We start from the raw sequence: 14735 nt of genomic DNA, 5'->3' as shown, positions 1-14735 counted from the left end.
TGTTAGGCCGTGTCATCCGTTCCTTGTACAGCCAGTTCCACGCAACAAACCCACTTGACTCACACTCTATTAATATGAGCGATAAGCCACACCGGCGTATACGCTTATTCGTGTATACACACAGTATAGCAGCTACATGCCTGCATTACAGGACTGAGGCGCAACGAATCTTGGAGCACTCCCCTCCTTGTGCCATCGGCCTCCGACGCCCTCTTCACAATACTAACCATCACCATATGGCTCTCACTCTGTTCAAACCAATATTGAAAAGTGCGTCTATTCTCTTCTTCATAGATATGTCAGATACTAGAGTTTTTCTATACAAGCCCAGAACCCTTCACCCCATCAAGGTGTACCCGCCATGGCCGTATGATTCATATAAAGAACCTGATATCACCCTTCGCAATCCCATGCGGACGCCATGCTAGAAACTCGGTCCCTACCAACCGATAGTGAGATGTTTTTTTGGACCAAACAGTGAACAAAGTGTGGAAATGCAGTCCGAACGTGGAGTGCGTAATATGTCCGCCGACGAAGGAGGATATTACAAGCATCAGCCGTGATGCTGCATGCCTGGAAATGTAGCCAAAGCTTTAGACGCTGAATTTGGCTTTTGCGCGAGTACTACCGGCGTGAGCAGCATCGGTGTGCCCAGAGAATTCGACGACATCATTGTCCTTGAGCTGTAGCGCCTGCTTGAATCGCCTGCCAATCTTGAGAAGGACCTCCTTGCCCTGCTCCTGGGTCCTTCCCTTGCCTCCATCACCGGGAATAGCACGGCCGACTGAGCGTGTCCAGAGACCAATACGGTAGAAGCCTCGTCTAACGTTGACGACAACACCCATGACTTCGTTATCATCCTCATCCTCAAGGTTCTCGCCAATGGCGGCCAGCATGACGTGCAGCCAGAGCGCATCAATGTTGATTGCCTTCTTGTCCTTGAACTGGAAAGCCCACTTGCCACCGTGCTTGTTCTGCGAGTCTTCCCACTCGGGACGTACGCCCTTCTTGAAAAGATGGTAATCGGACTTGAGTGCCAGGTCGGATGTTGGAGTAATGTTGTTCTGGAAGCCATGTTAGTTTCGTGGGCTGCGCCGGTGGCAGAAGATAGCTTACGTAGATGCCCCAGAACTCCTCGACTGAGTCAAATGAGATGACCTCCTTGAGCAGTTCAGCCCAGTTGTCGCCCTGCAATGGTTAGCAAGGATGCACCGGCTGGCATACACACGACATCAGCGTACCTTGCCGCTCGGGGGCTTGGTGAACCACAGTGTCCATGTGTTCATGAGCGGGTGCTTGACGTTGAAGTTCTCTGGGTCATGGAAGACAGTGCGGATCTCGCCCTCATTTGCTGCGTTGCTGCTGGACTGTTCACCCTCTGCAGAGTTGCCGGTAGGCGAGATGGGAATCGTGTCGAGCGGAACCTGTTGGTTGCTGTTTGCGGATGCGGCGACTTCAGCCATTGTGTTGGTTTTTGGGGTGCGTGTGTGTAGGTGGTGTTTTGGAGAAAAGGTGGTTGCGGTTGCGGGGGAATTTGAGAGGGTTGGTGGTGGGCGGAATAAGGTGAAGGCGGGCCTATCGCAGTCGCACCAGGCGATGGTACCGAGGCGGTCGCGGGAATGTGCAGCCTAAGGGACTGCTTGCGGAGAAGGGACGGGTCGGAATTAGCTGCTTGCGGCGGGCGTGTCTGTCGAGAAGAATAATATGCAGCGCAGTCGCACTTGGTGGGAGCCTTCTGGCCTTGGCACGCTAGACACTCAAGTTTCAAACATGTCGCAAACAGAGCGCCAGAGTCTCAGATGGCAGTTGGGAAGAAAAATAACCTTCGCTTGTCTTTGATCGCCGCCCGGAGTTGTCTTCCCATCACCATAGACACGTTTGTGAAGACAATTCTTATCAAGATACACTCGTCGCCAAGTGAAGTGCACGTCTGCAAAGGCACCTCTTCAGTCCAACTATTGATACAAAAAAAGTATTATTATACCCTAACTATCATGCTAGGACCTCACAGATGACTTGTAATCCAGCCTCCATCGTCGTGCAAAATTAAAATTACTAGGATCCATCTCTATACCTGCCTTGACTCATTCATGGCGGCTAATATAATTACATACAGACATAATGGCGAAACATAGAAACTATAAAATCCTATAGTTCGCTCTTTTCCACGGTCTCCAGGACTTTAGTGACTTGCGCAGGTGCCGTACTAGCTGCTCCGCCTAGAAGTTTGCCAATGTCCGTCTTGGCCTGAGACCAGGCAATATCGAAGCGGGCGCCTGCGAGGTAGGCGATGAACAGCTAGTAAAGGTTAGCAAAGCTTGAGTATTCATAAACTTGAGACATACCATCAGCGAAGTCATGACAAGGACAGTTCCAATCACAGCCGCGACAACATAGATCAGGTCCCAGTTGGCCTCTGCATCCTCCTTCTGCTTCTTCATTGCTTCTTCTATGGTGGCTGGTGCCTTGCGGTCGGGTGGAGGCTGTTGCGATGGGAATATCGACTCGATGAATTGCTCAATCTGGGCCTGGTTAGTGGAAACGTTTTGAACAGACTTCACACGAGACTTACCTTTCCCAATGTAATGCTGATCTTCAAGAAATTGGGATCGTGTGGGTTGTTCTTCTTCGCAATCTTGCGAGCATACCGCCTAAAAACCTCACAGACAAGCTGCAAGTTTTGTGTAGATTCGACCATCAACTGGCAAGCCTCGCCCTTGGTAATTTTGACGTTCTTTTGGAAAAGATCATAGTTCTGGAAACAGGCTTCCAGAGTTGCAATGGCCATGGACTGGGGGATCGCGCAGAAGTTGAACACACTCTGCTCTCGGAGACCGGCTAGATAGTACAAGCAGTCGTCTGCACGAGTCAACGCCGTCAGAATCATTTCTGAACTAGCTTTCAGTGCCTTCTCCTTGTTTTCCGGCTTGAACAGGTCCTCGAAATTGTCCACGTGCTTGGACCAGATCTCCTTGGGCCAGAACCGGCGGCCGTCGTCGAAGTCCTCTCTGATGTCACGAGTGATGTTGACCTGCTGGAGGAGCTGGCCCATGGACTCCATGAGTTCCGGCCTCTTGAGCAGGGCGGCATTTGCCAGCCCAGCCTCGACGAAAAGACGTGTGCATCCCTCACCAACCAGGCCCGCGACGTAGTGGCAGTACAGCTCGTATTCTTTGATCGTCTTGACTCCAGCATTAAACTCAGCGTTGTTGGCGTAGTCTGCCATTCCGTTGCCCATGCGCCTGGTGATGTCCTTGATGATGTCCTTGTAGGCGGGCTTGATCTTTTTGAATTCCTCAATGACTACGTTGAACTCGACCAGAAGCTGCCTGTCCTTCTCGTTAGGGCCATTTTCCGTAAATGTCCAACCGTCCTGTTCCAGTATATCCTGGAAGTTGCGTAGGAGAGGCTCCTTCTTGGCCAAGGGGATGGTCATGTCATCCTCAATCGTATCGAGACCACGCAGGATTAGGTAGAATAGTGTGACGGGTACCAAAAGATCAGGGTGCAACTCAAGGATGACGGCGGCAAAACTACGGCTTGTTTGGTTGAGGAAGTGGAAGCATCGCTTTAGGGACTCGGGTTCCTTTGATTCGTCGCGCTCGTGTACTGGATTGTGCCATACTTTCCTGGGGGGAACATTAGCCATGTCGACCACGTAGGCAGGCCTGCAGACCCGCAAGGGAATGTGCAAGATAGAACTCATACCATTGAATTATGGAGCGCAATTCAGCTGGGTGAACGGCGTAGTAGAGGAAGCCCAAGGAACTCATGCCAGGCAGACGTAAAGGTATAGGGGGCTCGTGTGGATGTTGGTGCAGCGATGTATACTACCTGCAGAAAAGCCGCAAGACAGACGCCAATTGGTGCGCAAGAGACAGAGGGCCGCGACAGATACAAGATCCAGGATGGGTTGCAGAGTGTGCTGCTGGGCGGTTGCAGAAGACGTTGCTTTGCCCCTAATTCGAGCCTCTCCGCAAAGAAACAGCCTTAGACCCTGTGGTGCACGGCCCATTGGTAATCCCGCTTTTCGTGCCTCCCTCTTGGATCACTGATTGTTGCGTGTCACTCACCTTCACCGCCAACCCTTTCTTGGGCATACGTATAACGCCCAGCATAGGGGCGATGACGAGGCATCATGGCTTTGCTCAAAGGATCCGGCACGCCGTCATGCGCAGGCCCTGCTCTTAGTCGTAGTTGTCCACCGTGAAGACCACCCGTTCTGCATTCTAGCGGGAATGATGCCAAGTAGATGCGGACGCATTAATCCTCATTTCTTGATCACTCTGGGGCCTCTGCTCATTTTCTCGTGCTGGGTACAACGATGTTTTGGGATGCCAGTGGCCTTAGGCAACAATTTCGTTTTCGGTTTCCGTAACCTGCTCCACAACAGACTCAACGGCTTTTCACTACGAACTCATCCGGTAATAGGATGTGGGACGCGCAATGGGATCATGCCATGTATTTTGTGTTGGGGAAAAAGAGATGGAAAAATTTCGTCCGCCGTTCACGAAGTGATGAGAGAGATGAATGGATTAGATAATGTGTGACGGTGACACAGAAGCAGAACTTAATCGGTGATTTCCTACTCCATAACCCCTTACAGTGCAGCTCGCACCCTGGCTGCCCCGTCAGCTTTCCAGACACCACGGCTACATGTATCGAACTCTGGACAACTATGTGCTCGGCCCAATCGAGGTAATGACGCCACAGATGCACTATCGATAAGCTGATACCATTCCCCCAACCCACATACATATCTATGGCAGGAACAACCCATCCTATACCAAGAGCCATGACAACAATACAGACTGCACCAGTTGCTCTACCACGCGTTGCAATCACATACTGCACTCAATGTCGCTGGATGCTGCGAGCGGCCTATGTAAGCACTCTTATACGTTGCACCATCAACCTTCACCAACATATACTAGTTTGGCCAAGAACTCTTATCAACATTCGGAACACAAATAGGTGAAATCGCCTTGATCCCCGCGACTGGGGGGCTTTTCACGGTGGAACTGGTAAGTTTTTATATTGCCATCGCGCTTGCTAGCTGTTGACATTGCAAGACATACCTTCCGCCTGGGGAACAAGGTCAGAATGCTGAAGCAACAAAGGTGCTACTCTGGGATAGAAAAACCGAAGGGGGATTTCCAGGTTTGTATCTCTCAGTAATCAAAGGCGTTCAGTTGGCAGGATTCTAACTAGTTGTAGAGACAAAGGTACTAAAGCAAAAGGTACGGGATTGCATTGACCCTTCGCGGGATCTGGGGCATTCGGATAAGCACGGTAAGAAGAAGGAAGAGAAATCGGTCAAAGGAGATAAGACGGAGGCCGAAGAAAAAGGAGCAGGGCAGGAGAAGAGCCAGGAGGTTGAAGTCAAGAGGAATCCAGATGGAACCGTTTGCGAGGATTGTAGATAAAAAGTAGGACCCAGGCTGTCGTTGGCAAGATGAGCTCAAGCTCTGGTATCTCCACCGTTATACCTGTTGGTTTACTTAGTACGTAGAACAAACAGATATATATCTGACAGAACGAACTGGTGCATAAGGTTCGGAATGCGGTCCTTGATTCGATCCACATCTCACTACAGAAACTCCATTCCATTCTGTATGCGTATTGTCTAGTCCAGACAAGTAGATAAGCTAAATATCACGTTCAAATCTCATGCCAAGTTTGCCGCAACGCCAATGTACAGCTAGCCTCAACATCAACAACACTGCTGCAGCAGCATTTGCACTACTGTGAAGCGATCTATTGATGTAGCATCTATGAGACATGCATTATCGTGAACTGAGGAGCCGCGCGTAACTTTGGCGCGCATGTGGGGAGGATGCACTATGGCAGTGAATGAGAATACGTCATCTGCTTGACAGCAAAGCTCTGATCCGCGGATGCTAGGATGACGATTAGCTGGATACATGAAACTGACCATGTCGATGATCTTTGCGACGTGGTGTAATCGTTGGTTATGTGAATGCTTGATGCTGTCACACAATCGCTGACCGAGATAATCGGAGACTCTAGCCGAAGATTCCCCTTGCATCGTGCAATACGTTGTAATACAGCATCACTCAGCGGGGGTGAAGTACGAGTAGGCTCCGGTGTGGTGGTGACGACGAGCGCGATGGCAAAGCTGACACAAGTCGGCGGAGAGCAGTGCCAGTATATGCAGTGCCATGATGCCCACCATACACCAGCATCTATACTCGTGCTCCTGCTGTAATAGACTGCCTGTAAGTATGCAGTCATGCATCGCAATCGCACGCTAAGCTGTGAGGAGAGCCGAGCAATCTTGAACGGCGATCATAGCGTGCCCACGGCATCCCCACCCCGACCTCACAATTGGTGCGCAACAAACTGTCCGACACACTTGCACTCGGACGCGTACAACACCACACCAGGTCGATGCGCAAGCCATCATTTCCCCATCCTCGCTGTCACATTGTCGTGACGCCAGCAAAGCGTGGGAAAAATGGCCCCATACAGCCTTGACAAAAACCGCCACCCTGGCTGAGGGGGATCACCGTATCGTCTAGAAGCGCCACACAAGCCTTGCTAATTATTCCAGCTCTCCCAAGGCTCATATGCTGGCGCGCGCTTTACCATAATGAAAAAAATAAGGCCATGTAAGTGACTATGGGGTCCTGAGTTGGGAAATAGTGCAGACAGCTTCAAGGCCAAACAGCCAGGCCATGTACACATGGCCGCCCAATTGCACGCATGGCGGGTTCTAAACTCTGCTCTTCTGGGACGACTCTAGGCATACTCTGCACCATCTGCGTCGAGAACGGCCGCGCCAGTTCGATTTCCCGGCGCCATAGCACGGCCAGCGCAAGCCACTCACGGCAGTCGACCTGTTCTGGTATGGTCGCCTCGCAAATCGCTCTACCCGCTTCCTCACGAGCCGATACATGCACACTATAGTAGGCGGGCGTTGCGATAGCTGAAGGGACGACGGGGATCTAGACACATAGCTGCATTGTCCCACCTTCGGCTGCTACGAACTCCCACTCAACCCTGTCTCCCTGCCACAGAAGAGGTAAATCGATAGCATTGATCCCCGCCCGTGCATGTTGTGTATTTCATTCTTTGGTACGCTTACCTGCGCTTTTTCACACTAACATAGCCTCGGAAGCGCCTCAGCCCGTACAATTAACGTCACAGACAAAACTTCATTAGCACTTGATTCCCAATCGCACGTCTACCCTCTTGACCACTTTTCATGATTCTGCACATAGTGACCTAAGTTTGGTAGTCGCCACGGCCTCATTGGGCGGACTTCGACGGCCACCAAAAGACTCCGTACATTCCAATCAACACGTCATAGCCGGACTACAGGCGACCATATCTACTCTGGATTTCTACTGGATAACAACACGAGACCTTGAACTGACATCTAAATGAGTTCGAGATCTGCCAGCTGCTCTGCAGCAACACGAGAACCGATGCATCCAACAAAGATTCAGCGATGGTCGGGCTTGACGCGTACCGTAAACGACTGGGACCACGGTTTGCGAAGGGTATGTTGGGGCTCACTGTTATTACGCTTGGCTGACAGTTTGAAAAGGACCCCGAACTATGGTATGAGGATGGCGACTGCTACATTCACCTTCATGCCAGAGGAATGTCACGTCGTGGCCCGTCTTTCTGCATTCCTTTTAGAGTCTTGCGACAAAAAAAGTGCGATTCGATAATCAATCAGTGTGATGCTCATTTGGTTTCACTGCAGACATCGACCTCGCAAAAATTGAAGCGGGTGCCTAGTTCACTGATTGATGCAAACAAGCAACCAAGCACTATGAAACTTTTCATACCTGCGCCCGCAGAGGTTGCTCGACAAGACTCTTTCAGATGGCACATTACAACTCGTAACTTCTTCGCATTCTTGCTAGGCAAACCGTTAGTTGGCGACCATATGGGCCAGGCTTATGTGGATCTCCAAGAAAGATTATACCTTTTTCGACCTGACCACCCTAGCAATGTGCAAGACTTTCTGTCCTACGCCGAAGACCAGGGCTACCGGGACTTGGTCGAATGTACAGATTATGCTCTTGCAAGTTTGTTCTATGCAGAGCGTTACAAGCTCAGGGATGTTTGGGTTGATGCTTTCGCCCATTGCGTTGGCATGAACGAAAGTTTGGCCCTCAGCCCAGAATTTTCAGTAAGGAGTTAAAGTGTGTTACCTGAGCACGACACTAACGACTACCCGCAGTCTATCTCAAAACTTACTAAAGCCTTGATTACTCGAGCTCATCGCGAAGTCGATGCCCATCTCGGGCGCGTGTCTACTGCGCTCAGCAAGTTCTTGCAAGAAGACTTCTCGCCTACATATCTTGGGCTGTCAGATGCTGCTCGAAGCCATCTCGATCGATTCCGCCGTTTCTTGCATACATTCTATGCTGAAAAATTTGGCTACTGGCCGCCGCCTCGAGGCACTACATTCCCCAAGGCTCTTTACAAATCAATGTACTATGATTTCAAGAGCCTCTACGACTATCTCGTAGACACAACATCCACTGTCGATATTTCTTCTCAAGGGCCGGCGAGTGGTGGGATTTGTGTTCTGCAGAACGTGCTTACTTTTGACCAGCGGCACAACTTCAGTTCACTGCCACATCCGTTGCCACTGCTGCCAACATACATATCGCCTTCGAAGAAATCAGACTCGCACAGGGCGTTACGGCAGCTTACTCTTGCTTCTCAACATCAAAAAACACACAAGATCCATACCATGAGCGGTGCGTTGAGAGCCGCAACGAATATTCTGGACCAACACGTTACAAGCTCGAAGATTGTTCAGGCATATATCCACTTTGAGAACGCACATGCCGTCAACGCTTGCCGGCGTCAGGAGAAAATAACCGTTATGGACGCGCGCAAAGTCCGGTGGCTCCTCATTTATGGTACTCTCCAGTACCTAGTGTCTGCACTTCGGGCTCCAAAGCAGGTCCGCGACTCTGAAAGCTCAGATTATCCCTTGTGTTATATTGCAGATCCCACTTCATCAGCAGCAGATTGCACAGATGTGACCCCTTCGCCGGCCCCTTCGTTGAATATTTCGCAAGCCATCGACCAGTACATTTTGGAGTCGCAATGCAGCCCTTCGTCTATTGAACCAGACTGTCAAAGGGAAGATTATTTTACTCCAAAAAACCTGAGTCGGCGAGGGTCTATGGAAGTATCACCACTTAGGGTTTCTCGACCTGCGCGTCCATCCTCAGTGCGGTCATTGTCACAAATGTCACTGTCCTCTCTGAGCTCTAGGCGGAACAGCCTTACGACGCAGTCCACGCGTCTCTGCGTTAGCAGTACTAAAGTGTTGAACGAATCAGTGGAGAAATCTCAACCTTCAAATAACGACCCGCTTGTTCTTGTTTGCTCTGACCAATCCACCTCGCCGATCGTCATCAATCGAAGTGGGTCAGAAACATCTTGGTTCAGGTCGCGCACACCTTCTGTTTCGCGCAGCAAGCGAGCCTCAACAAGGAGCACAGATGGCTTCCCGAGAACCCCACTACTTGACAGCTCACAACTCGATCGTTCTGCAAAGGCACTATCACTCTTAGGCATAGGAGAGCTCCCCAGCCGGTCGGGCAGCACTAGCTCTACGGGAAGTTCGTTGTGGAGTGAGGGTGTAAGTGCAGCTTCATCCGAGTCAAGTACATGCGACGATAGACACAAGACCAGTGAAGCAGAAGAGAGTGGTCTTCTAGGCGGTCTTGTATCCATTGTGACCCCAATAGACTCGCGAAGGATTATGTTACCAACTACACCTCCCGTGTCACAAAGCCACATACACCCTTCGTTGCGGCAGGAATCTCGGGGAGACGGGTTCCAATTCGAGTTCGATCACATGAAATCAGGAGTCAAGCAAGGTCACCATGAGCCTAATGATTTCCAATCAACCATTGGCATGGCCGTGTCGATGCCTCCATCATCCAGCCCCCACGTTTCTCTAGGAACAGAGCCTACACTCACTGATATCGAGGCACATCCTCCAGCCACCAACAAGAGACCGTTCCTTCCACGATCCGTTTCCATTCTATCAGCTCCAGACAGCACATCTTCTGCATCTAATGACAGCCTGGATACCGTCAAGGCTCATACAGAGAACTGCTGGGAGCAGTACAAGGCCACACTTACCCAGCAACGAGACCGGTCAAGGTCCGGTATCGGTTCACGGTCGGAACCTGCCTCTTCTGGAACCTTTAAAGTGCCTTTCTCCCGCCTCTCCAAACCTAGTAATGAGGACAACCGCGGTGTGAAGAGTGAGCGAAGACTTTCCCATCTATGGCGGCGCTAAATTCTGTTTGATTTGCTCCTAAATTCGGGGTTCTTGCACTTTTAGCGACTACCTATGCGGCGTTCGGCGTACAAAACTTGTCCTAGCATCTCTGTTCTATACCCTCATCAGCATTAGCATTTTCATCTTTTACACATGTACACCAACAACTAGCAATAATGCATTCACAAGGAAGGAAAAGCGATCTCTTACCGCCATCTTGCTCTGCACATCTAGAAAATCTTGAATCTTGAATCTTGAATCTTGAATCTTTGACGTATCTCTAATCGGACCACGATAAAAGGAGCGACCACGGACGCAGCCTAGACATGAGTTTCCCCGGTTGCTAGGTTCATGACAACAATCTCTAGCGTCTTGCGGGGAATAGGCTGCTGCTAGCTAGATAATCGCCTATCCTAATGACTGAGTGCACTGCGGTAATTTGTGTATAATCACGATCGCCGTGAGGAGAGTCTTCATAGAAGCCGCGCATAGTTGGGTACTCAGTAGCTAAATGTACATCTACAAGGGATTTTACAGTCAGAGTGTCTTCGCTAACAATTCCATAGGCATTACCCTAATCCGACTCATGCGTAGCAGCCTCCACAATATACACAGTAGCGTGTATGCAGATGGCGGAGACAACTAGGTACGAGTTTGATGAGGTTCTTTGTCATGTACCTTAACTCAGAACAGAGTGGCCTTGACGCTGGGTTCGGAGTGTGGCTCGGCATGAACGCGGTGAACTGACAAGGAAGACGCCGAAATTTGAGTCTCCACTGATGGCGTTATCCTGGGCAGACAAGCCAGAACGGCTTGCGGCCGCATTGTCGAATCTTTTCCTCAACAAACATGCGATCGCCTTGAGTGATCTGGAGCGCATTTGACTTTGCGCCAACGACTGTGGTTCTAAAACTTGAACGCCTGACCCTGAATTTGGAATGCATCGCCTTCCACTAACAACGTCATCTAGGAGCAACTAAATAGACCGAGTGGCGAGATTGCGACATCGATGAGGCTTGGGCAGATTCATCGCCCCAAATGAATGGATGTGACGTGCGGCTCAACAGCATTTCCCGCTCCAAAGCGGTACCCCTGTGCAGCCTCGCACTTGCGAGTCATTGTCTATCATAACACAACGACGTGGTACTCATGCTCGCTAGTAACCGGCTATGGAAAAACCGTTGTGAGTACCTAAGGCTCGGCCCTGTGCCATTGCATGCAGATGCACGCACAGAACCGTTGTTCCTCGTGTTTGAATCAAAAACATCTTGGGCTGTCTGTACAAAGCAGTCATGTTGGGGTGTGGAACCTATTTGTGCCGAATATGCGGGAGACATTGTTGGAGTTACCTCGCACTAATTCAACATCTGTGACACTGACGAGTACAATTTACGCAACTAATCCTTCATAACTACAGCTGATCAGTTCCCTGTTTTGCATAAAAAGGGCATTTTGCTAAGCAAAAGGCGAGGCGCAAGGCGTAGTGTACCGCCATTTTGCACACACAAGGCCGGGAAATGTCCATCTGGGGATAGACAGGCGGCAACCACCACGCTGTGACTCCATCATTTCTCGTATTCTCCACCACCCCCTTGGTATGGAATGTACAATCTCTGGAGCTCTGATAGACGATCACGTCAAAGCTTCATGCCCTAAGCGTCAACCTTGTGTCGACTATGTACGTAGAAGCCTGGGGTTGATAATGGAAACAAGATAAATACAACATCCCCCATCCTCCCCACATCTCTTCTTCATCCACAGATAAGCATCCCACTACCTCCTTCTAACCCTCTCCCCCAACCTCCAAACACCGCAGCAATGCACTTCCTCACCCTTACCACCCTCCTCGCCACTGCGACTGCCGTCCCAACGCTCTACCAGCGCAGCCCTATCGGCAACGTTGAACCTATCCTGATTACGGACTACAGCCTGCGCAAGACAAACGGTACAATCCAAAACGTCAACTTCCATATCCACGGCTTCCAAGCCCGCAATGTGTCCTGTGCTGCTGGCCCCATCCTCTCGCTTCCCAGCGAGACTGTCACCTGCGGAGCCAGCAACTACAGGTTTGTGCTGTCATCAATGAACGGCACGGATCCCAACCAGTATGACCTGAGCGTTTACCACCAGACCGGTGTTTCGTAAGTTCTTACCTCTTCCTTTTCCATTTTTCTGTAAAACTGTTATAGATGTGATGGTGATGGACTAACGGAGAAATTAGGTCTGGCAAGTACGCCACTGGCACTGTTCCTACCTACTGTGTTGCTGGCGGTCTCGGACCCCAGGATTTGCAATGCAACCAGATTCGTCAGCTTGGCCCTTACAAGCTTACTCTTCGCTCCTAGATGGATGCGGGTAAATTGACGGGGAGGATGAAGTAAGATGGATATGAATATTGGCAGGCCCTGAAACGTTTCTTGTATATAATGAGGGCGCGGGAAGAGATGGGAGACTGGGGAGATGGTGAAAGGGGGAAGTGATAATCAACCTTCTTGTATATAGAATGAGGATAGTTTATTGAGTGGTTTGTTCGCTTGGAACGTTACCGTTTTTTTCGATCTGAGATTGAGTGCAGTGAAGTGAGGTTTTTGACATGCGGTTAGAGAAGAAAAAGGAGTGCACACATTGGGAAATATATACATGTATCAGCGTTTCCTCATTTGTATCCTGTATACATAGAAATCATGAAACTGTCTTGTTGTCATGCAAATACCCACCCTTGCATCAACAGCTCTTCGCTAAGACACATACTCCGGATCAACCTCAACCACCATATCCACCCCAAACGCACTCGGCCTCGGCGCCACAAAATGCGGTATCCGCCAAACCTCCTCGTTCCATCTCTCTAGCGTCCCCGGCGCAAGTTCCTCCTGACAATCATAAAGATTAAGATACTATCACATCACAAAACGTTAGTCACTCATCTCCATACCCACCTCCACCCCCTCCTTCAAAAATCAAAACCAGAAAGAGAAGGAAAAAAAAAGAGCAACATACCTCCAATCCACCCATCCCCCCAATAACCCCCAAAACCCCCTCTCGAATTACCCCCCCACACTCCCCAAACTCCACCCTCCTAACCCGCTCCTTCCCACACCAACTCCCTAGAAACGTCCAAACCTCACTCCCAACACCGCTACACCGCTCCAAAACCAGCTCTTCACACCCCCTACTCTCCCCCAGCAACACCGCAATCTGCTTCGTACTCACCACCGCACCCTCAATCCTCAACCTCACCAGCCTCCGACTCCAGCTCGGCGTACTCCCCGCAAGTACATCCCACGCCCGCCTCTGCTGCTCCCTCTCTACGCCAATCTGCGCGCGTGATACTGCGCGCCCGGGGTTGCCCGCGTCGAAACGTAGCTCGAGGCGCTGTAGCGCGGAGAGATTTCGGAGTGCGTGTGCCATGCGCACGCTCATGGTCCAGATAGTGATGTCGACGTGCGAAAGAAGGGGGTGGTGCCGGGTTAGGATGCTGGTTATCAGTGCGGATTGGAAGTTTGAGAGGGTGGTGTAGTCGTATGTGGTGATGTTTGGGATGTGGAGCCAGCGCTCGTGGGGGTGGGTGGGTGGGTTGGGAAGGATATATTTGAGAGGGGAGTAAGAAGGGTTTTGAGGCGGAGAAGGAGTAAGGGTAGGGGATCGGGGAGATTCCCAAAGAGAGGGATTGCAGGTTTGCGTTTGCGAGGGTGCGGGCTGGATGGCAGGTTTCTGAGAAGCGGAGGAGGGAGGGGAGAGGGAGGGAGGTGAGGATTTGGCTGAGGAGTTCGGCGGGGAGGGAGAGGATGTGGGGGGAAATTTTTCTTTCTTTTTTTCTTTTTTTGGGGGGTTGGATGGTGGGAGGGTGGGGAGTGGGTGAAGGGGGAAGAAAGGGGAGGGGAGTCTTGCTTTCTTGACTATAGGTAGATGGTGAGACGTTATGACAAGAGATGGATAGATATCTGGTTGGGAAACCCGAGACATTTGTAGTAGGCCTCCAGAACAGAGTGTGCTGTCGTTGCCTGGACCAAAAGAGGCCATATGTGAGGCCCTCTTTCCAGCCCTCCCCGCGGAATCCCCCACCGCACTCGTCCTCCCACCAGCGTCTCTAGCCCGCAGTCCTTACTCTTCAACAAACCCCGACATGGACGCCGTGGCGCTCACCAGTCCTGTGGGGGGTGGTGTTTTTACGTGCGGCGTTTTTCCCTAGTAGCCTGCGTCGCATGACGCTGTGTAAGACGGCCCCCCCAAAAAACCGAGGTGCGTCAGACGAGGTGAGGCCAGTGTACCCAAGAAAGACGAAGGGATATCCTATTTCTCACAGGGTCAGTGTGTGTCCGTGTTGAATTCAGGTTCTGTACGAAGGATCGTTGTGTAACTCTAAGAGACGCGATCGCAAAAGTGATGCACGAGAATGTGGGGTTCGCACGCATTCCAGGCTACGTGCTCTCGTTTCGAAGTGCTC

At 50.8% G+C, this 14735-nt stretch overlaps 6 protein-coding genes across 6 annotated transcripts; 3 read left to right on the top strand and 3 right to left on the bottom strand.

Annotated features, from left to right (window-relative positions):
• Window positions 1-261: 261 nt before the first annotated feature.
• On the bottom strand, window positions 262-1687 carry COCSADRAFT_35565 (uncharacterized protein). Its single transcript, XM_007700156.1, has 3 exons — window positions 1242-1687; window positions 1117-1188; window positions 262-1064 (listed from the first exon to the last, which is right to left on the bottom strand). Exons 1-3 carry the CDS (start codon window positions 1461-1463, stop codon window positions 594-596), a joined length of 765 nt encoding a protein of 254 aa, XP_007698346.1. The 5' UTR covers window positions 1464-1687; the 3' UTR covers window positions 262-593.
• A 294-nt stretch (window positions 1688-1981) lies between these two features.
• On the bottom strand, window positions 1982-3950 carry COCSADRAFT_35564 (uncharacterized protein). Its single transcript, XM_007700155.1, has 4 exons — window positions 3709-3950; window positions 2573-3629; window positions 2346-2522; window positions 1982-2298 (listed from the first exon to the last, which is right to left on the bottom strand). The coding sequence occupies exons 1-4, from the start codon at window positions 3771-3773 to the stop codon at window positions 2149-2151; spliced, it is 1449 nt and encodes a 482-aa protein (XP_007698345.1). The 5' UTR covers window positions 3774-3950; the 3' UTR covers window positions 1982-2148.
• Window positions 3951-4574: 624 nt separating this feature from the next.
• On the top strand, window positions 4575-5570 carry COCSADRAFT_180273 (uncharacterized protein). The gene is made up of 4 exons (XM_007700457.1): window positions 4575-4885; window positions 4935-5024; window positions 5073-5160; window positions 5218-5570. The coding sequence occupies exons 1-4, from the start codon at window positions 4763-4765 to the stop codon at window positions 5424-5426; spliced, it is 510 nt and encodes a 169-aa protein (XP_007698647.1). The 5' UTR covers window positions 4575-4762; the 3' UTR covers window positions 5427-5570.
• A 1592-nt stretch (window positions 5571-7162) lies between these two features.
• On the top strand, window positions 7163-10519 carry COCSADRAFT_114376 (uncharacterized protein). Its single transcript, XM_007700456.1, has 3 exons — window positions 7163-7526; window positions 7574-8167; window positions 8219-10519. The coding sequence occupies exons 1-3, from the start codon at window positions 7407-7409 to the stop codon at window positions 10307-10309; spliced, it is 2805 nt and encodes a 934-aa protein (XP_007698646.1). The 5' UTR covers window positions 7163-7406; the 3' UTR covers window positions 10310-10519.
• Window positions 10520-12035: 1516 nt separating this feature from the next.
• COCSADRAFT_35561 (uncharacterized protein) lies at window positions 12036-12831 on the top strand. The gene is made up of 2 exons (XM_007700154.1): window positions 12036-12432; window positions 12513-12831. Exons 1-2 carry the CDS (start codon window positions 12110-12112, stop codon window positions 12634-12636), a joined length of 447 nt encoding a protein of 148 aa, XP_007698344.1. The 5' UTR covers window positions 12036-12109; the 3' UTR covers window positions 12637-12831.
• A 198-nt stretch (window positions 12832-13029) lies between these two features.
• COCSADRAFT_169997 (uncharacterized protein) lies at window positions 13030-14311 on the bottom strand (the record flags this gene model as incomplete). The annotated part of the gene is made up of 2 exons (XM_007700455.1): window positions 13030-13185; window positions 13289-14311. The coding sequence occupies 2 exons, from the start codon at window positions 14309-14311 to the stop codon at window positions 13030-13032; spliced, it is 1179 nt and encodes a 392-aa protein (XP_007698645.1).
• Window positions 14312-14735: the final 424 nt, after the last annotated feature.

This window comes from Bipolaris sorokiniana (genome assembly GCF_000338995.1).
Source record: "Bipolaris sorokiniana ND90Pr unplaced genomic scaffold COCSAscaffold_5, whole genome shotgun sequence".
Lineage (NCBI taxonomy): Eukaryota > Fungi > Ascomycota > Dothideomycetes > Pleosporales > Pleosporaceae > Bipolaris > Bipolaris sorokiniana.
Note: the sequence above shows the minus strand (reverse complement) of the source record. Positions and strands in the feature narration are given on the sequence as shown.

Coding starts and splice junctions, on each gene's coding strand:
- COCSADRAFT_180273 (XM_007700457.1), top strand. CDS start 4,763: ATGGCAGGAACAACCCATCCTATACCAAGAGCCATGACAACAATACAG. Junction 4,886..4,934: donor GGATGCTGCGAGCGGCCTAT/GTAAGCACTCTT, acceptor AACATATACTAG/TTTGGCCAAGAACTCTTATC. Junction 5,161..5,217: donor AACCGAAGGGGGATTTCCAG/GTTTGTATCTCT, acceptor AACTAGTTGTAG/AGACAAAGGTACTAAAGCAA.
- COCSADRAFT_114376 (XM_007700456.1), top strand. CDS start 7,407: ATGAGTTCGAGATCTGCCAGCTGCTCTGCAGCAACACGAGAACCGATG. Junction 7,527..7,573: donor GGGACCACGGTTTGCGAAGG/GTATGTTGGGGC, acceptor CAGTTTGAAAAG/GACCCCGAACTATGGTATGA. Junction 8,168..8,218: donor CCCTCAGCCCAGAATTTTCA/GTAAGGAGTTAA, acceptor GACTACCCGCAG/TCTATCTCAAAACTTACTAA.
- COCSADRAFT_35564 (XM_007700155.1), bottom strand. CDS start 3,773: ATGAGTTCCTTGGGCTTCCTCTACTACGCCGTTCACCCAGCTGAATTG. Junction 3,630..3,708: donor TTGCGCTCCATAATTCAATG/GTATGAGTTCTA, acceptor TGTTCCCCCCAG/GAAAGTATGGCACAATCCAG. Junction 2,523..2,572: donor TCAGCATTACATTGGGAAAG/GTAAGTCTCGTG, acceptor AACCAGGCCCAG/ATTGAGCAATTCATCGAGTC.
- COCSADRAFT_35561 (XM_007700154.1), top strand. CDS start 12,110: ATGCACTTCCTCACCCTTACCACCCTCCTCGCCACTGCGACTGCCGTC. Junction 12,433..12,512: donor TACCACCAGACCGGTGTTTC/GTAAGTTCTTAC, acceptor CGGAGAAATTAG/GTCTGGCAAGTACGCCACTG.
- COCSADRAFT_35565 (XM_007700156.1), bottom strand. CDS start 1,463: ATGGCTGAAGTCGCCGCATCCGCAAACAGCAACCAACAGGTTCCGCTC. Junction 1,189..1,241: donor CCAAGCCCCCGAGCGGCAAG/GTACGCTGATGT, acceptor TAACCATTGCAG/GGCGACAACTGGGCTGAACT. Junction 1,065..1,116: donor AGGAGTTCTGGGGCATCTAC/GTAAGCTATCTT, acceptor CATGGCTTCCAG/AACAACATTACTCCAACATC.